Source organism: Chrysemys picta, chromosome 5 (genome assembly GCF_011386835.1).
Source record: "Chrysemys picta bellii isolate R12L10 chromosome 5, ASM1138683v2, whole genome shotgun sequence".
Classification (NCBI taxonomy): Eukaryota; Metazoa; Chordata; order Testudines; family Emydidae; genus Chrysemys; species Chrysemys picta.
The window spans coordinates 112,532,905-112,554,161 of NC_088795.1; the positions used below are offsets into that span (position 1 = coordinate 112,532,905).

A 21,257-nucleotide genomic window follows, 5' to 3' on the forward strand; every position below is an offset into this window, starting at 1 on the left:
ATTTTCACTTTTTTCTCCTTGCTAGTAAGGAACAGTTTACATTTAACTGTTGTGATCATCATCTTAGAAATTAATTCAATACATTGATGAATACAATTGCTGAATCTTTAATACCATCAATTAAAAGATATTGTAATATTCTGTTCCCGGTCTATAGGTGATATATGCTTTGAACACTAAAAATGACGAGCATGAGGCCAGTATACAGGCTCTTAAAGAAGCCCATCAAGAGGAAATTCAGCGCATCCTTGCTGAGACAAGGGAAACCATTCTCCAATATAAATGCAAAGTAGGAGAAGAGCAGGAGCTACGAAAGCATATTCAGACCCTTGAAGATACACTGGAGCAACACACGAGGCTAAAGGAGGAAGCCTTAGCAGAATTTACCATGTGCAAGAAGCAGGTGGAAGAGAAGGCATTCAGAACAGAGGCAAACCATACTGAAAGGATCATTACCCTTTCTAAGGAGATGCTAGATACGAAGACAGACTTTGAAAACAAGCCTGAACATTTCAACCAGGAGTCCGAGAGCCTGGTAAATGAATGTAAGCCATTTAGGCAAGAGAAATTGGATAAAAAGGAGACAATAGATGAAAAACGCAGCATAGAGTTGCAGGCTCTAATTAATGAAATGGAAAACCTCAAGAGGGAGAACCAGAAAATAACTGAAGAATATGCTCAGAAAGCCAGCAAACTACAAGCCTCTTACAAGAAAGAAAAAGAGACTTTGAAAAAGGCCATGCAGCAGTCAGTGGCCGATACACAGAAACAGTGCCAGCAAAGAGCAACAGAGCAAAAGAAAAGCTCTGAGGCCCAGGAAGCTGCTTTGCGGCAGCAGGCGAAGAAGCTGGAGGCTGAGCTGGAGGTGAAAGGCCAGAAGATAAATGAGTTGAAGAAGCATTCCCAGAAGCTGAAGGAGAGAATGCAGGTAGAATGGGAGATGCTGATCCATCTGCCTATAAAGTAGCAAATTACTAAGTCTTTAAAATTCTGTTCTATAAAAGTGTTTTTTCTTTCTATAAATAGTCCTTTGAGTTAAGTGCTTTGTAAGCACTAGAGAAGTTTAACAGAGCTCAGAAAGCACGGGGGAGAAATGTAATTAAGTGACAGAGTTTCAGAGACAATTAAGAATCCATTGGGGAGCCTTCCTGAACAGCACCCTCTCTCAAAGCTGTAGATGATGCACAGGGGGAGAGAGGTGAATCTTGTGTCTTGACTGAAAACTTATCTTCCCCTCAGCTGCTAGGTAAAGGGGGCAGTAATGTGCCAAAGTGTGGCAGGGGGTATGCAAGGAATGGGGGATGGCAGCTGTGTATCCTCCCACCCTCTGGCCATCAGCAGCCCATCCACTTTAATATGAGGTGCATTCTTGGGAAGAGAGTCTAGCCAGCAAGACAGCAAGTTGGACATCAGCTACTTTATGTTGTATGCTCCTAATCATGACACTCAATTTAGGTAGCATTTAATAAAGTGTGCATCTTGGAAGATTCTAATACAATGATGATAATAGGCCGGATCACTTCCTCAGTGTGGAAGAATCTGTCAGAGGGGGCTCAGAAGGAGGATATATGGAAATCATTAGGATCCCCTCACAGAAATTCAATCACACTGTTCCATTGGGGATGGGGGGGGTGCAGGGATTACCTCCCCGTCAAGGGCCAGAACCTCACAGCTTCCCAGGGTTCATGGGTGGCCAGGGCCAGACACAAGGAGCTCCTTCCCCCCATTGAAGCTCTGGTGCCCTCCGTCCCCACCTCACTGCCTGGCAGTACAGCTCTGAGTCAGCTGCACAGGCACAGACTCCTCCTTAAAGGTGATCCCTGCTGAGGAGGGGGCTTCAAGGAAAAAAATGAGACAACCCCAGGCCACATCACCTGTTCTTTGTGAATTCCACAAGGCCAGACGGGGAAATGAGTCCAGACTTCACTGCTTCCCTCTCCCACACACACCAGAGAAGAGGGAGAGGGTGATGCCACAGAGGCGGGTAAGCCCTTCCATCAGTCAGGGCAGGGGGATTCAGTCACAGACCCTGGTTCAGCAAGGTACTTAAGCATGTAGCTAACTTTAAGCAAGTGAGTAGTCCCACTGAAGTGGCCCCTGCAGACCTTTCCTACATTTAACCCACTTACTTGAGCTGTGTTCAGGGTCCTGTTTCTGTTCTTAAGAATGTAATATTTCAAATTTTAGTTTTACAGTTAATTAATTCTTAATTTACACTTGCTAGAAGGCCTGTAGGATGTAGGCCCCCATTTGGCAAATCACTTAAACTGAGTACATGCTTAATCTTAAACACCTGCTTAGCCCCATTGAAGTTAAAATTAAGCATTTGCTTAATGCTTTGCTAAATTTGGGCCTTGCTGAACTAGCTAATCTGAAAGAAGCAGAAGCTGAAGGATAGAAACAACACTTCCTAGAACTTGATCCCAGAAATAAAGATTAGATTGTAATTATACACTTAATAGGACAAGTATAAAAGACTTCATGCTGCTGATGCATGTGTATGTGTTGTCTATAACTTATGCATATTATATCATGCAACTGTTTTATATCTATTAATTTTCCACATACCATAATAGTTTATGTATTGCTAGCAGAAACTGATTTAAATGGAAGAAAAGGCAGTGTTTCTGGCATGCAATAAAAAAAGGAACTGGAGGTGTCAAGACAGTTTCAGGTTTTCTGCTTTTTGTTTCTGATTTTGGTATCAGCTGAATGGGGCTCAGGTTGAAATTACATTAGGAAGATCTGTTCTGAGGGCCAGATCCTCAGCCTGTGTAAATTGGTGGTGTTCCTGTGAAGCCAATGGAGCTATGCTGATTCACATAAGCTTAGACTCTTGCCCTGAGTATTTAAAGAAGAACTCTCACTGTGGGATAAATTTTTGGGGAAAAGAGAACAGTTACACAGAATGTAGTTTCCAATATTTTGCTAATATTTGTTTTCACAAAAAAGCTTTCCTTCATAAGGTGGCTTTTTGTACTGTTACATACTTATGACTACTTTTCACATTACAATATGACAGACTGGGAAGAAGAAATTTCTTTAGTCACAAATATCTCTGGTCATTAGCAAATCCAGGCAAGGAAAGCCATTAAATGCATTAAACATAAAAGGAAAAGGATGTTTAAGTGTGATGCATTTTCAGTTTTTTTCCTAAGTGCATGACAAATGCTTGGAGACCTTTGGATGAAAGGCCCCATATTAGAGCAAATTTATTATTATTATTATTTCAGAGCCAGTGCATGTCTGATGACAAATAGTGAAGTTGGTTTAAATAAAGTTCTAATCTCTCTAATAGATGTTGGAGGTATTGCAGTGCTTGACAGAGGCAGAACAAACTAGCTTACCTCTAAGTTTCCAAGTGTCTGAGACATCACTCTATAGTAATGGTGATTGGTGACCTCTGCACTTGAGAATAAAATGGACTATATGCAAGATGCCAAAGAAATAAGTGATATCCTATGATATTTTAGGACTTGGAAATACAGCTTAAGGAGTCTCAACAAGAGACTCTGGAGTCCAAAAGCACAGTGCAAAAACTGGAAGAAGAACTGACTGTAGCCAAAGAGAGGCTCATGCTGCAGGAGAATGAAATGCTGAGTAAAGCAGGTACGCTGCTCATTAATGTCATTGTTAAATATTTCTCTTATTAGTCAGTCACGTTGTAAACTCCCAAGTGATGTATGTTGTTTGAAATGTAAATCTTACAACCGCAGAAGAAATGGAAACTGTGCTGAATTCCCAAAGCAAAGCTGAGAAAGAAGTAGATGAATTGAAGAATCAAATAATGCAGCTGCAGCAAATGACCTACACCAAACAGAGCCAAACCAAGGAAGGCAGTGAAGCCACACAGGTGCTTATACAGGTATTTACTCCCAGCCCTCTTAAGGCATGGTACCCCATATAAGGCCTGATCCAAAGTGCATTGATATCAATAGGGATCTTTCTTTAGACTTCCGTGGACTTTGGATTGTTTGTGTAGGCCTCAGTCCTGCCAGGTAGTGAGTACTTGGCCCAATCCAGCCAAGCACTTAAACACACACTTGACTAGTTTGGATGGTTTCACTTGGACTACTCACATGCTTAAAGTGAGGCTTATACTTAAGTGCTTTGCTGGTTCAGGGCAGAGTGCTCAGTACCTTGTAGGATCAAGCCCTTAAAAAGGGAGAGGACCAAGGCAGGCTTCCTAAGCCTAAGATGCCGATTAATGTAAAAAAGGAAATTATTTTGATTCCATTTAGAAGCTTAACAAGAAAAAGTTCAAATAATGAACTCCCACCAGTAAGGAGTTTCTAGACCCTAATTAGCCTCCCGCTAATTAATTGTCTAATCCAACTATCTTTACGGTGATCTGTTAGCTCCCCCTACTGGATTATTGCACCTGGGCAATAATGGGCGGCGGAGACTGCGGGAACTGTGGTATAGCTACCCACAGTGCAACACTCTGGAAGTCGACGCTAGCCTCGATACTGTGGATGCGGTCCGCCGACTTAATGCACTTAGAGCATTTTATGTGGGGACACACACAATCGACTGTATAGAACCGATTTCTATAAAACCGGCTTCTATAAATTCGACCTAATTTCATAGTGTAGACATACCCTTAGAGTGAGAAACATAGCGGGGACCAAATTCATACATGGTGTAACTCCATGAAAGTGCAGTTGTCCATAAGGAGATCTCTAATTTCAGAAGTAGCTCACAGTATGAAAAAAGTGTGAGAAGCTTGATTATAAAAGATGTGTACTGCCCTGGAGCATTAAAATTTCACAGGAAGGGGGTGCTTTTTTTTTTTTTACAAGAACCCAGTGTTGTCCAATGGAATTCACCTCGAAGGACAGGAAATCCCCTACAGAATAGGTAGACTGCTCAGGCTCCAGGACTTTATCTTGATTTTCTTATATTATAAGGCCACTGTATTTTATAGCCCATGGAAGCTGCAGCTACTGAAATAGAAGATATAAAGCAAAGGCACAAAGAAGAACTTCATAAAATTAAACGACAGTCAGATGAGGAGAAAATGCGTTTGAAGGAGCAGCTTGTGAAGGGGTTGGAAGATCTTGTAAAGAAACACACAATGGAAATCAAATCTGCTCAAACCTCCATGGAAGCTGAAAGAAAAACATTGCAGAAGGTGGGGATGTTCTTCTATTAATAGATACTCTGATTCATCTGTTTTTAATCTCATTGGTCATAGTCATTTTCATTATTCTAACTGGAGGCACTTTGAGTTACTAGAAAATGCAAGGATTTTGTTGCTGTGTTTCTGGTCTGAAAAATGAACTGAACTGGTGGTTTTTCTATGAAAAGCTTCACAGTCAAAGTGAATTTATCCTTGATGTGACTCCTGTGTTCTTGGCAGTGCCTATGCTTGAATGCCTTGAATGCGACAGCAATGTGATTAATTTAATGTCCATCCCAAGGGATAATGACCAGGGGTTGTATATTCCAATCTCAAATTTAAATTCATATGGATCCTTGCTATTCAAAACTTGAATAGCATTAACATACTCAGTACTTACACATTTTCCAAACATAGAGCCCAATCCTGCAAGCTGCTGAGAACCTACTGTCAAACAATAGAATTGAGAGGATTTAGCATCACTCATCATTGGCTCCAGAGTGCAGTTGCGCAGGTCAGATGTTGCTGCTGACTGCAGGAACCAGTGGCCACCCAGGTACAAAAGAGAATAAATAAGCTGATACTAATCTCCATACTTAATTCCAATCAGTAGGAGTAATGCTTGTCTTCCCTCAGATCCAAACAGGTTGCCTTGGTAACACCAGTAGTCATGGAAATACTGTAGGAGTCTATATTGCACTTTAATTTAAACTGTTGGCATTGCATTGGCACCCAGTCGCTAAAGAGATTCATCAGAGAGATGTAGTTTCTTGAGAAATAACCCTCTGTGGTAAATTCTGCCCTTGCATTTGTGGGTTGCACTCTCTTGGGGTCAGTGAATTTGCACATTGCAAGGGCCTCGATACAGCAAATCACCTAAATAAAAGTGTTAAATCCATCCTGATTTAGCAGAGCACTTAAACACATGTTTAACTTGAAGCAGGTGCTTAAATCCCAATGGGATTTAACATTAAGCATATACTTAAATGGCATGTTGAATCAGAGCCTAAATCAGAAAAGAATTTGGCCCTCTGTCTCCTTATGGGATTTGCTTATTTCTGCCTAAAAGATATATAAGCAAAACTATTAGAGCACACGACATGGTAATCAGACCAACTGGTCTGGGTGTCATTTACATCCTTGTTGGAGATGCAAGGGCTTCCCTACCCTATTTTCTTTGCTTTTACACTTTTGTCCTTGGAGTTCCACTTCTGGTTAAGAATCACTGAGCACACCTCCTTGTAAAGAGTATAAGGGAGGTTGCTGCTAAGCCATGTAACGCACTCTGCCCTGCTTGCCAGCTCCTGAGAACCTTGTTTTGTAGTACTCTTAGCCCCAGCGAGCCTGGGGAGCAAAAGTCTGGGGATTGAACGCAGGTTATTCCATGTAACATTGCAAAGTTGTTTGAGTTTTCATTTGTACTATGAGCCTAATTTTTAAACAGGATGGATTGACTTAAATCACTTTGATTTAAATGAGATTTAAATTATTTAAATCAGCAAGCAGGAAACTTTGATTTAAATAACCGATTTTAATCAAATTTTGCATCTGTACCTTTTAGTTATTTTCCTAAAGAAAGATTGATTTGCAACTAAGTATAGCCTTAACACTAAATTTGGTGTTTCTTTTTGCTAACCAGGAGGATACCCTATATCAGGGGTAGGCAACCTATGGCACGCGTACCAAAGGCGGCACGCGAGCTGATTTTCAGTGGCACTCACACAGCCCGGGTCCTGGCCACCAGTCCGGGGGGCTCAGCATTTTAATTTAATTTTAAATGAAGCTTCTTAAACATTTTAAAAACTTTACTTTACATACAACAATAGTTTAGTTATATACTATAGATTTATAGAAAGAGACCTTCTAAAAACGTTAAAATGTATTACTGGCATGCGAAACCTTAAATCAGAGTGATTAAATGAAGACACCACTTCTGAAAGGTTGCCGACCCCTGCCCTATATCTATATACATTTATTTAAGTAATTATTTAGCTTAACTTTTTACAAGATGATGCTTTTTTCCCCTTGCAATTTGTATCACTTTCTATTTGGATGGAATTTCAAGTTAAAAGTACAAAAAGCAGCTTTTTAAAAATTAAATAAAACAACCTTAAATGCTGGATACGTTAAAAAAAAAGGTTTATCAACACATGTTTTGCATTTAAAACGAACTGATTTTATTAAACAAAGGAAGTATTATCTGTAGTTAATGAATTGAACTGATTATTTCTGATCACTGTGCCCTTCATGAGCTAGGAGATCTCATTCTCTCACATCTAATTTTTATTCATAGATTGGTGGAGGAAAACAAGCTTTCAGGCTGTTTCAACTCCCAGTTGGTTTCTTAACTTTGAATGAACTTGTCATTGAACTGATCTAGTTGAATAAACTGTAATGAAGAAAATATTGTCTCTGAACCTGCAGAAGAGGCTACTGATGTCAAAAGCTGGTTTAGCACTTCAGCAAACTTGGCTTCTAGTGCTTAGCCAGTGACTTCCACCCATTCAGTGGTTTGACTTTGTTTAAAACTTGGCCACAAACATGTACTGTTTAATATTTTTTGTAGTTATTTAAATTATTTCATGGATTATATTAAGTTTAGGCCTCAACATAAGTTGTAAATTTCAAATTTAATTTTAAATTAACCTTTATTTAATTTAAATTAAAAAAAACAATTTAAATTTAAAAAACCCTTCAATTTTTTTATTTAAAAAAAAATCATAGTTTTTCTACGCTGTTTTTTTAAGGGGTCACAGCCTGGCCCCCTTTTATGTGTGTACATGTTTGCAAGTGCAAAACATCTGCATACATGCTCTCATTAATAATAATAATATATATCTATATTACAATAGCATTCAAAGGCTCCAGCCAAGAGCTGGACCCCATTGTGCTAAGCGCTGTGAAAACACTTTTTGAAGCACTAATACATGTGCATGAAGCGATAGAGTTTAAATGCACAAAACCCCATTTGTCAAAAAGGGAACCGTGTGAGGAAAATTCCATCGCCTGACCATGAAAGTGCAAGTGTTTGAATGTGGCATGTCCAGGTGTTTGAATAGGCAAAATTGTACACACACAAAAGGAAGCCTCCTTCTGAAAATCCGACCCTGTTTTTTGAATAGCACATATCTTGTTGAGCAATCTAATGTGTATGCCAAATGGCGCTGGGAAAGGCCACAGGAAGTTTTCTGTGTGCACAATTTAAACTTCCAGGTTCAAATGTGAGTTAGTTTGTTTGTCAATAATAAATGCACAGAAATAGGTACTGCTTGGGGGCATCTTCTATAAACAGTAAAATAAAACTTGTTTTTGTCAAATAATATTTTTCATTGCTACTGTTACTCCTATCCCAGGATCTAATGAGTTAAGTCCCTCAACAGCTTCATGAGGTAGAGAGATTATGATGATACCCTCATTTCAAGTTAGGAAAACTGATGTAAAGAGAGGTTAAGTGACTTGCCAAAGGTCACACAGGAAACCTGTGTAGGCCTCTGATCTTCAGTACTTTAACCACAAGACCATTTGTTCTTCTCCTTTTCTTCGAAAACTAATTTTGTCTTTTCCAACTCTCTTCTCAGTTCTCTGTCAGTCTCTGCCAGCCAGTTCACAGCACCTCCACACTGTGAATTGGTGCTAGATTTCCATTTGCTTAATTATTAGCTATGAGGAATCCTCATTACTCCATGGTCTTTGCTTGTGTTTGCTAACATTGTACCTTCCTTTTAATTATACACCTCTACCCCAATATAACGTGACCCGATATAACATGAACTTGGATATAACCCAGTAAAGCAGCGCTCCGAGCAGGGCGGGGCCAGGCTGTGCACTCCGGCGGATCAAAGCAAGTTCAATATAACCTAGTTTCACCTATAACGCAGTAAGATTTTTTGGCTACCGAGGACAGCGTTATATCGGGATAGAGGTGTATTACTTGTCTCTTCAGGAGTTTACATTCACATTCTGATATGTTGAATGTTTTTAAGTCATTCTGCTTTAACCATTATAGACTTCCATTGGGCCTGAAGTTCTTAGAATTGGCATCTTCACCCTCCCCCTTCCCCTTGGCCCTCCCTCCCTCCCCCTCTCCCCCGAAGTGGTCTCTCAAGACCTGCTGGAGAAATGTTTTCAGTCAGCAAGTTGACACAGATGAGAAGAGCAAGTATGCAAATGAGCTTCAAATACCAGATTGCTTAAGGAAATATTTAGGAGTTGCATATTCAGTCTTTCTACAGCAAATGAGCACTCTAACTGTGACGATATTCAGACACTAAGGGATACGTATTTAGCTCAGAGCACAGGGAGTTAGATGAGTTAAACTGGCTAAATCCCCACCTTCTGCTTTGACAATGATGTGTACAAAATTGTGCATGCCCTGAAAGGAGATTTAATGAACTATAAAAGCACTGGATTGACAACCTTTGACACTGAAATCCTCCTTCCATTGAGCAGATACAGCAGCATCACTGCAAGCTTCCAATCACTCTCTTGCCAATGGGCATCAACCTTGAACTGGAGGGACAGTTTCTAAGGGTGAGAGGTGGCAGTTCAATCTTCATTTAATTCTTGATTTCTCCGCTGGGGTTGTCATTAAGGTTGCAATTGTAATGGTGATTTCTGAGATGTGCACACCTTTCCACTAGAAACGCTACTGAGATTACCAGTCATCAGACTTTGATTATATAGTGAATACATCTTTAAAAATGTGGTGGATGGTTTGCACCTTAATACAACTTTAGATTAACCCTTCTTGAACATAGATGCAATATCAGACAAATGTCGTCTACCCACTGCAGTTTTAATACTCCAAGCTGCTTTTTGGTGGAAGATTGAGACCACGGCCAGCGTAAGTCTATGCTGATCATGGAAACAGAACAAAACACTTAGATGACTCTGTAATTAATGTAAGGAGAAACACTACAGGACAGCAGTATCTATTACTGAGTAAACTGTTATGGCTGTGCAGAATGCATGGAAGCAGCCTTGCTGAATCTGAAGAGACACGACAGAGTGTGAATCCTGAAAATAAGCCGTGAGAAAGTGAATCTGATTTCTTCAGCTGAAATTCCCTCCCGCCCTCACCTGGAAATCCTCACCACAATTCAGTTATGCTGGAAGCATCATCGGGGTCAAGGATAACAGTTTCTAATGGGTTGTTTGTAGGAGACTTGCATTGGATGGTTTTTCCACATAAAAGTTGCTTTCAAAGTAATGAGATATGATTTCATAATATTGATTCATAACTGTATTTTCTAAAATGCAGAAATGAGTAACTGAACTCCATTGTATCTATTAATATGCATTCTCTGCCAGTGCTTTTGCAATCCTTTGCTAAGGGACAATGTGACATAGCTCTGGACTGGCTTCCAGTCAAGACCATTATTTTAAGCTCTCTTACTGATTTATTCCGTAACCTCAGCCAGATCACTTCCCTTCTCTGTGTCTGTTTCATCATCCAACAGCACTACAGTGATGGGTGCAACAGAAAACCCTAATTAAAACAGGCAGATAGATCTAAACTGGGGACAAGGATATTTAACTTTTTTTGCAAAAAGCTGTGATGATCCTTGGATGAAAAGTGCCATTCAAGTGCTTAAGTATTATTATTAGCTTTCATAGAACTGTATGGACTGCTGTGATCTGCCTCTGTTCATATTCCTGAAACATATTGTCCATATCTCTTCCACCCTACTGAGACACTTTCTTTCCTTCCTTCTATGATGTATACTCTGGGCATGGTCCTACACATTTTTAATTGTTTTATTTACTTTTAGGAGGTTCAGATACAGTTAGAGGAATTAAGAAAGAATGCTGAGAATGAAATAAAGCAGCTAGAGAAGGAGAAAGAAGCCCTAAGTAGGAAACTTCAGGACTCTTCACTTGAGGTATGCTGGGCATAAATCCACCTGATATTAAAAGGACTCTTAATTTTTGTTCTCATTCGGAAGGTTCTTAATGAGATTCATAATCCTTACTGTCTGCGATATCCTTCAAGGAAATTTGCAAAGACTATCGGTAGAAATATCAGAAATTATTATTTTTAAATGTCAACAAAGATTTTAACAAAATGATATTAATTTTCACTGAGCATATAGGCTTACTCCTTTTTTTGTTGTTTTTGTTTTTTGTTCCATAACTCTCTAATGAGAAATTTGACTTAATGAGGGCAAGATAGTGACTTGGACTATGTGCCCATGCAAGAGGGAATAAGAACCTTACTAGCTCCCCTATATGGGCTCCACCAGATCTTGGATCCAGGTGCCTAGAAGTGAGGCCACTTGCCTGCTTACTCGTTCCATGGAGCACATGGCGGAGCGGGGAAAGGAATGGATGGAACTTTGGCTCTATCCTCCATGCTCCCTAGCCAGAGTAGCAGAGCTAGCATGGGATAGATAGTAATTTACTGCTGGTACAGGGCAGCAATTAGTCGCACCCCACTCCCAGGAAAGAAAAGGATGCAGGGGAGGAATTGTGACCCAGAGGTGTGTCTCTGAGTCGTAGTGTCTCCCAGGGTGCTGTAGCTTACACCAGGCCTTGCTAAGGGTTGTGCTAAGTCACAGTGTATCCCTAATTCATTTTTAGCATAGAAGTGTCTATTCTAATACAGAATCCAGCTGAAAAATAAGTCTGAGACATGTTAAAATCCTGATTATTCCTTTGTAGCACTTGTTGCGTATAGTCTATGGGCTAAATAAGATGCATTCTCCAAATAAATACATTTGTCAAAATGTTTATCCTATGGAGTATAATGACTGAAGGTTCAATAAATAATTTGCCTGTCAAAATAAAAACAGAACCCTCACGAAAGCACTTCTTTACCCGGGGAAACAGTACACCTGTAAGAATGCTGACAATTGTGAATTTTGATCTACATGAATCTGGAATGCATTTTTATCTTCTCACAGCTTTTTCCCTTGCAACAGCCAGGTCTCTTAGGGAAATGTTACCTGTTTTAAAACTTTCCATACATAATATTTCCTTTTCATATGCTGCTGAGAGATTTTTGCCTGTGAGCGTTTTAACATTTTATCTCATGGGAAACAAGCTATCAGAGGTCAGGAAATTCCTTGTTCTCATCATATTACAAGTGAATTCAGTGCAATGGTGAAATGCACTGATGATGCTCAACACCATATTTGCTTTTCCGTCTCATTACATTTGATGTCCTGCCCAGAATAACAAATTAACTGACCTGTAACTTGCTTCTCTGGGATTACATTAAAGATAAGCAGATGGGTTTTGGGGATGGGGAAGTTTTCATCTGTTGTTGTTGTTCTCACCTGCCAACCTAGGTTTTAAGGCTTGAAGATTTTATCAGGCAAAATCAGGATATTCCCAGATACAAAGAATTTCTTCAATCTCACTCCAGAAAAAATCATGAGAGGCAACAGGAATCAGATAGCCCACACTGTGGAACTAGTGAGGTACAGGTAGGCACTGTTGATTTTATGTTGCAATTTAGGTTTCCCATCACCTTGTATCCTCCATTTCACCACTTCTAAACCATTTCACTTCCAACAGAGGGGGTGGGCCAGTGGGAGCATTAATGACTCCACTTGCTACCAATCAAAACATTCTGTCTCAGCTGGTATTTACAGACTCAAGGTGGTCATAATAAACTCTCTTTTCTTGATTTACTATAATTCAGTGTACAAAGACACAGAAAACATAGGGTTCCATTGCCCTGAATGAAGGGGAATTGCACATTCCAACATCAAACAGTGATCTTGTGGGCCTTCTACTAATTTCCTAGTGTTATTAACTGAGAATATAACTGTAATCTGAACTCCATCTAAATCCTTTTTGCTTCAATTTCTCTCTGTTTGCCTCTTGGCCACAGTACCCCTGTAAAAAGACTACCTGTGGATGATGCATATATTTTGACATATTTCAGATGGTCTTTTTGTGGCTTCCAGGATGCCTGATGCCATACAGTGCATCTTTTGGGAAGCCAGAAGTCACAGAACTCTTTGTGCCTTTCTGTCATCCTGCAAAGATACACGTATTCTTAGTATATTCAAAGTTGAGAGGTTCTTCCTTACAATGAAATAATGTCACTCTCAAACAATGCTTGAATATTATAGTGATAAGTGTTGATTGCTTTTGGAAATCATCAGTTGTCATAATAATTCTGTGCATTCATAGAGTACCTTCCATGCAAAGATCTCAACGCACTTTATAAACAATAATTATTTAAGATGTACCTGAAAATAAATATTATTGTCCACATTTTACTGATGGGGAAACTGAAGCAGAGAGCCATTAAGTGACTTTCTCAAGATCACAGAGGAAGTCTTACTGGCAATACAGGGAATGTAACCTAGGTCTCCTGACTTTCAGTCCTGTGGTGTAGCTATGACATCATTGTAATCTCAAGAGACACATAAGAAAGGCCATACTGGGTCAGACCAATGGTCCATCTAGCCCAATATCCTGTCTTCTGACAGTAGTCAATGCTTGATGTCTCAAAGGGAATGAACAGAACAGGGCAATCATTGAGTGATCCATTCCCTGTCGTCCACTCCCAACTTCTGGCAGTCAGAGGCTAGGGACACCCAAAGTGTGGGGTTGCATCCCTGACCATCTTGATTAATAGCCATTGATGGACCTATTCTCCATCAATGTCAATAATTTTTTTTAATCCAATTATAGTTTTGGCCTTCACAAAATCCCCTGGGAATGAGTTCCACAGATTGACTGTACCTTGTGTGAAGAAGTTCCATTCACAACATTGTAAATTCATCCATTCATCTGCAAGTGCTGGCATAGAGAAAGGAATTTCCTATGGAAGGACACACAGATTCTTGATGTCATTCTGTAAATTGCTTGTCTAGAACCATCATTTCTTGGCACAATTGCCCAAGGATTGAGGTCCAATCAACTTATAATACTACCCTTTCATATGCACTGAGTATTCACAGCCAGGAAACCACCATGTACTGTATGAACAGTATTGTGTTTTGCTAAAGGCATGATTCCCAGCTGGAAACACTGAAATGGCTCAGTCTTGAGCTTCTGCCTCGAAGGTTAAGCAGTGTGCTGTCACTAATCCAGTTCTAACCTGGATACAATTTCAGACCTAAAAATAGCTAAATAAGGCACATTTGTGGTTGGGTTGACGTAGTGAGAATGCTGTGCAGAGTGGAGGGAAGCATTATAATTAAATCTCACTCTGGATGCTCCTGGAAACACAATATTTATATGCCACTGAGATTTTCTAGGTAAACTAAATAAATCAAATTCTTTCCTCTTCTCGCTCTCAGAAGGAAGCACTGGGAAATGGACTAAAATAAAATTCTATAGCCTAGACATATTTGGTCATCTCCTTAAAGCTTTAGGAGCTTCCTCCATATGTACTAAAGTGCAGGAGCTGATATTACAAGATACATAGAATGGAAAGGCAGGAACCATCTTTTCATGTTATACGCATGGACAACATCTAGCACAATGGGGTTCCCTGATCCTTGTTCGAAGTATCTGAGGTACTGCCAAAGTACACATAATAATAATGGCAATGTGGTAACCCATCTTGGTTTGCCCCTTTAGGAATTGCCCTGAGTATCGATAGGGCGAACCTGTGACCTTAAATGAGCCTGAAATAACTTTGGAGCCAGCAAAATAACATCACATGGTAACACTATGTCACTATGTTCTGATGTTTTGTCTAACATGGTGCCATTTCGAAGCAATATCATCATATTGTGAGTGAAACGTTGCAACATCATGGTGCCCAAATTTGTCTCACTGACAGAGATGAAAGTAACTTAAAAGTCTTACCTGGCCCCCGGAAGGGGTGGGGCCTTGGTCGGAAGGGGCGGGGCTGGGTGGGGGTCAGCCTCCCCCAGCTAGCCCTTCAGCGTTGCCTGGCCCACATTGCCCAGGGCTCCAGTGGTGATTTAAAGGGCCCGGGGCTCCAGCGGCTGCCGCGGTAGCAGCAGCCGGGAGCCCCGGGCCCTTTTAAATCACCAGGCCCCGGGGCAGCTGCCCCAGCGGCCCTGGGGCGTGGGGGGGGGGGGCAAAGGGGACAGTGGCATTAAAGCGCTGCCGTGGCAGTGGTTTAAGGACCCTACCAGCAGGGCCGCCGACGGGGGGGCAAAAGGGTTAGCGACGTCAAAGCGTTGCCGCAGCAGCTCTTTAACATCGGCTGTGTACGGGCCCGTACCAGCAGCCACTTCTTACCTGTACACCGTACCAGCCCATACTGGCCCACTTTCACCTCTGCTCACTGAACACATTCTCAATTGTGGCAATTCTAATATGAATGCATCAGAAGGCAGTTTTAAGTCTTCCAAATGAATGCAGCCCCTTACAATACGGATAGCAACAAGAACATCAAATGTTCTCTGTAATCAGGTAGCTAGAACAATAAGCCAAATGCTCCTCTTTGATTCCAAGAGCAGAGCTCAGGCCCCATATTTCACTCTTCTTACAGGCACCAGAGAGAAGGAAGGTCCAGGAATTAGGGCTTTAGCTAGGACTTAGGAGACCCAAGTTCAATTTCCTACTCCACCACAGACTTCCTGTATGATCTTGTGCAAATTGATTAATCTCTCTGTGTCTCAGTTCACCATCTGTAAAATGGGGATAATAGTACTTTCCTCCTTCACAGGAGTGTTGTGAGGATAAGTACATTAAAGATTGTGAGGTGTTATGATAAGGTGATGGGAACCATATAAGCCACTTAGAAAGATACAAATCTTTCACTGGTGTCTAGCTGTCTAATTTATCCATACAAGGCATTTCTAATGCCTTCAAAACCTTGGTAGATAGGGATAGCCACATGTGTAGAGAGAACAGAATATGGATTGAAAGAAATAAACCCATTCTTCCCAACAAAGAGATCCTAGTTATGATTAGAAAAGGATAAGAAAAAGAAGATAAGATAAGAAAAAGAAGTTCAGTGGGATGGAGCCTTTGTTTCTGGACTTCTGTCTAAGATATTAGAAATAGTGGGGTGCAGAATGTATTCCTAAGAAGAAATATTATGGTTTGTATGCCTGTCCTATTTGTATAGCTCCTCCTCCCAACTCCCTTTCTACAAAATAAAATATTTGAAATAGGAAATCCTTTTTCCATCCAATTTCCTCTCCATCCATTATTCTCTGTGACACTGCAGATTTACTGCTCAATCTGTTCCTAGTCAGTGTGAACTTAATATTACCAATGTTTTGAACCATTAGTTCCCCCTTAGAGTCTGGTAGCTTTCTAACCTGGTAAGCCCAGTTGGAGTTCAGCTGTCCCTCTTCTTTTCTTCATACTTATTTGATTCACAAAAGGAAAAAGCACCCTGGGTTTTTTAATTGGAAAATACAAAGCCTGAATCCGAACACCTCATTTGAAAATTGTAATTTGATGCTTCCTCTCAGTGGTATTTGGGCCCAGAAAAAGAAATACGCTGTGGAGTAAATTAATGTTAATACGGGTTATACCTATCTCTACAGGAGAGCTAATATACCAGGGGTGGACAAACTTTTTGGCCTGAGGGCCACATCGGGGTTCCGAAACTGTATAGAGGGCTGGGTAGGGAAGGCTGTGCCTCCCCAAACAGCCTGGCTCCCACCCCTTATCAGCCCCCTCCCACTCCCCACCTCCTGACTGCCCCCCTCAGAACCTCTGACTCATCCAAGCCCCCCTGCTTCTTGTCCCCCAACTGCTTCCTCCTGGGACCCCCGCCCCTAACTGCCCCCCGGGACCCCACCCCCTATCCACCCCACACTGCTCCCCGTCCCCTGACTCCCCTGACCCCTATCCACACCCCCGCCCTCTGACAGGCCCCATGGGATTCCCACGCCTAGCCAACTGCCCCCTGCTCCCTGTCCCCTGACTGCCCCCCGGGACCCTCTGCCCTTTATCCAACTCCCCTGCTCCCCGCCCCCTTACCATGCCGCTCAGAACACCAGGATTGGCAGCCATGCCACCCAGCCGGAGCCAGCCCGCCACACAGAGTGCTGGCAGCACGGCAAGCTGAGGCTGTGGGGAAGAGGGGACAGCAGGGGAGGGACCAGGGGCTAGCCTCCCCGGCTAGGAGCTCAAGGGCCAGGCAGGACGATCTTGCAGGCCAGATGTGGCCGGCGGGCCGTAGTTTGCCCACCTCTGTAATATACCATTGACTATGGATATGTCTACATTGAGAGTTTACCCATGTCTTGGCTCATATGCATTTGTCCACATGTCAGTCAAGCCTGCTGCCAGTCCACACTGCAGAGATGCACATGTGCCATACCCTATGGAGCTGTGTCCACAATGACTATAGCTACTTGTTATTCCAAGCCTGATTTCATAGGTGTTTATCCCATAGTCCTTGGCATCCTCTCCACATGGAGCTGCTCCAGTGCTAGAACCTGTCTGTCCTTCCCCATTGCCTGTGCGGAAGTGCTTTCAGGTTGTGATACCGTAAATCAGTTCTGGCTGTGCAACCTGCTCAAATTCTGTCTGTTCCAGCCTGGGGACAAGCCATGGATCTGATTGATCAGCTGCTCCTGCTTCTGAATGGTTTATGCAGTGGAGTAGACATTTGGCAAGACACTTTATGGGGCATGTGACCAGTCTGGCAGTTGGAGAACTTTGCCTTGCAGTATACGGACTTGAGGTGTTTAATCTGCTCCCAGCATGGTACCGCTGTCCGGTGGATGCCCTGCTCGGCTAGCCTCTGAAATCTTTTCATTGAGATGAATATTATGCAAGCTCCTACTAAAGTCATGGCTCTGGATCACCAGGCAACACCTGGTGTGGTTCTCCTGGCAGCTTGCATCATGCTGGGGTTCAGCCATTTTGAGATGGCCATGCAGGAATCTGAGTTGTCAGCACAATCCCCATGCACAAAAGGGGAGAGGCCAAAATGCTGTTCAAGGGAACATAAACAGTGGGTAACTTTTGGCCCATAGAGAACAAGTGGGAGGGAACTGAGGGAGCTAAAAGGCAGGAACATACAGACAGGGAATTGTGGAAATGACGGTGGAGGACTATGTTGTCTCAAGCATGGTTCACCTTGTAATTGGTACACCCACATCACAAAGTGGGTGAGTACTTAGGTGGGTCAGATGGTGACACACACCCCCCAAACGGGTATGCTTCCTCATATTCTACAGCTCCTAGCCTAGATGCATGTCTAAGGGCTTCCAGTGTGAATGCTAGGGGCAGAAACCTGTGTCTCAACACCGTAAACCCAGAAGTGTAGACATCCCCATGTTATTTTGAAGGCCAATTTTATCAGCAACAGCAGTATCTAAAACCTTCAGTAAGTGCTGTCTTTCCATTACATGTGGTAAAACAGTCATGACCTTCATAGTTCACAAGTCACAATAAATGTGTTGGTTTCATCTTAGGCCCAAGTGGCCAGTTGGCCTAATCACAGACCTGAGCTGATTCACCATTTCTTTTTCAGTGAGACCTTGGGCTAAAATAGTAGCAACGTTGGAAGGTGGGTACAGTTGGCAGGTGGATGAAGGAAGCTCGCCCAGCATCTGCCTGCACTAAGTATATTTATAGCCAGTGTGATTAGTTCCTTAGAACATTACATAAAAATGTTTAAAACATAAATAAATCACCCCATTTTAATGAATAATAATAGGGTGTGAGCCTGGATACAGTTACTCATGCAATAGTCCTTATTCATGCAAGCATTTCCCTTAAACTCAATTGGACTATATGAGTAGGTGAAGACTATTCACATGAATAAAGTTTGCAGGATTGGGCCCATACTCTCTGCAGAGCCCAGTGTGCAGGGCCCTCCCACTCATTTTGTAACTCATGGGGGCATCCACACACACAGAGGGCTTGTAGGATCAGGCCCTCAGTCCTGAGCTGGAGTTCTGAAATGCAGCTTTTTGGCCCAAGTATTCTATTTTTAGTCAGACTTTGTGATGTGGAATCTCTTATGTCAAAAGGTGTTTTTTTGGACTACGCTCTTTATCTGCTCACATTATGAATGCTGTTTTTACTTCTGCTTACAAATGAACAGACAGACGTATCCTTTGATGTGGTGCATTAAATTTACATTTGATCCTAATGAGTACATATTTTACTGGGGTAAATGAACCTGAATGCTTATTCCTATCAGTCTTTTTTAGTCTGCTCAGAATAGCTTTTATATCATTTTGCCTGTAGATGGCACTAAATGTACCGTAGATTAACTAAATGCACAGTGATTATTTCTGCCAGAGTGATTTTAACTGCACACATACAACTTGTGCTTCTTGCCATAATGGCACAAGGACACTAGATGGAACTAGTTTAGTTTCTATATACATTAAGTAACAAGTCTCGGTATAACTATTATTGTGTGATTTTTTTTTTGTGATGTGTGCACCTGTCCGTTAGACACTAGACAGTCTACCACCTGACTTTGCATAGGCCACCCCACTGGTTCATATAGACTGTCAGATTGTAACTTTCTTTCGCTACTGACCGCAGCTTGATTTGACCTGTCAAACTATGTGAAAAGCTCCAATATCCACATCCAGCCCCTGATCTAATCCACACATCCCCCAGCCTCGCACGATGAATATTTGAAAGATGTGGCAATGGTAGAGATCTGGCCACACATCAGAGACTTGAATTTGTTTCCAACTTTCTCTATGCATGTAATGAATGGTGAGTAGGGAAGTCTGATATATATAAAAATCATCAGGGTTGATTCAATTTCCCTGTTAGATAAGCTTTCTGTCCTTGGCAGCCCTGCTAGAGAGCTTTTTTTTTAGTAAGGCTTACTGCTCCTTGCAGCCTTCTATTGTGTCTTAAGTACAAACACTGTAATGCAGCCATGGACACAAATGGCCATGTTCCCCAGCTAAACTACTACACATGCAGCATCAGTGATCGCAATCCAAAACGTGGACTTCTACTGCTTGAGCTAAAAGAGTATCCCCACCATCTGTAGTACTGCTAGGACTTCAGGCCTTTGTGAGACAGCAACTCGGGGGGGGGGGGGGGGGGGAGGGGAGCAAATATATGATCAGAATTGATAATATATCCAGCAAGGACAGTGGGACAAATTAACACAAGCCACTATATTATATATTCTTCTCTCACCCTTGCCCTGTTAAAGCCCAAAGGAGAATCAGATGCAATAGTTGTGTGCCAAGCAGCCACACATTTATAGGCAACTGGTGCCTGAATGGTGGATTTGAGCTCCTGTGAGCCTCATACACTCCAGGACAACAGTACCTAAGTGGAGGGAATACAGTGTTCTGGTTTGCACTTATGAGCACCAATGCTGTATCCATGAACTGAATGGAATGCCAGACTTAGTCCCTCTTGTGACTGGCCTATATAGGACATAAAATATCTAACTAGGGGAGAACCTAGTTCTAGTACCCAGAAGCCTCCTGCTACAAGACAAGCCCAAAAAAGAAACCAACAGAACTCCACTGGCCATCACCTACAGTCCTCAGCTTAAACCTCTCCAACGCATCATCAGTGATCTACAACCCATCCTGGACAATGATCCCTCACTTTCACAGACCTTGGGAGGCAGGCCAGTCCTTGCCCATAGACAACTCGCCAACTTTAAGCATATTCTCACCAGCAACCACGCACCGCACCATAACAACTCTAACTCAGGAACCAACCCATGCAACAAACCTCGATGCCAACTCTGTCCACATATCTACACCAGCAACACCATCACAGGACCTAACCAGATCAGCTACAACATCACCGGCTCATTCACCTGCACGTCCACCAATGTTATATATGCCATCGTGTGCCAGCAATGCCCCTCTGCTATGTACATTGGCCAAACTGGACAGTCACTACACAAGAGGATAAATGGACACAAGTCAGATATCAGAAATGGCAATACACAAAAACCTGTAGGAGAACACTTCAACCTCCCTGGCCACACAATAGCAGATGTAAAGGTAGCCATCTTACAGCAAAAAAACTTCACGACCAGACTCCAAAGAGAAACTGCTGAGCTCCAGTTCATTTGCAAATTTGACACCATCAGATCAGGATTAAACAAAGACTGTGAATGGCTATCCAACTACAGAAGCAGTTTCTCCTCCCTTGGTGTTCACACCTCAACTGCTAGCAGAGCACCTCACCCTCCCTGATTGAACTAACCTCGTTATCTCCATACTGATTTATACCTGCCTCTGGAAATTTCCATTACTTGCATCTGAAGAAGTGAGGTTCT

General features: G+C 42.0%; 1 protein-coding gene across 4 annotated transcripts in view; it reads left to right on the top strand.

Moving 5' to 3' along the window:
- Positions 1–21,257, top strand: part of FAM184B (family with sequence similarity 184 member B) — an 81,703-nt gene that overhangs the window by 37,192 nt on the left and 23,254 nt on the right. For 2 of the 4 annotated variants that reach the window (XM_008174144.4, XM_042855436.2), the window contains exons 2-7: positions 158–928; positions 3,474–3,609; positions 3,717–3,865; positions 4,928–5,134; positions 10,894–11,004; positions 12,412–12,549. In XM_008174144.4, coding sequence (XP_008172366.1) covers positions 158–928; positions 3,474–3,609; positions 3,717–3,865; positions 4,928–5,134; positions 10,894–11,004; positions 12,412–12,549 — 1,512 coding nt within the window. The remainder of the gene's footprint in view (positions 1–157; positions 929–3,473; positions 3,610–3,716; positions 3,866–4,927; positions 5,135–10,893; positions 11,005–12,411; positions 12,550–21,257) is intronic. The other 2 variants (XM_042855437.2, XM_042855438.2) reach the window with 2 other exon arrangements.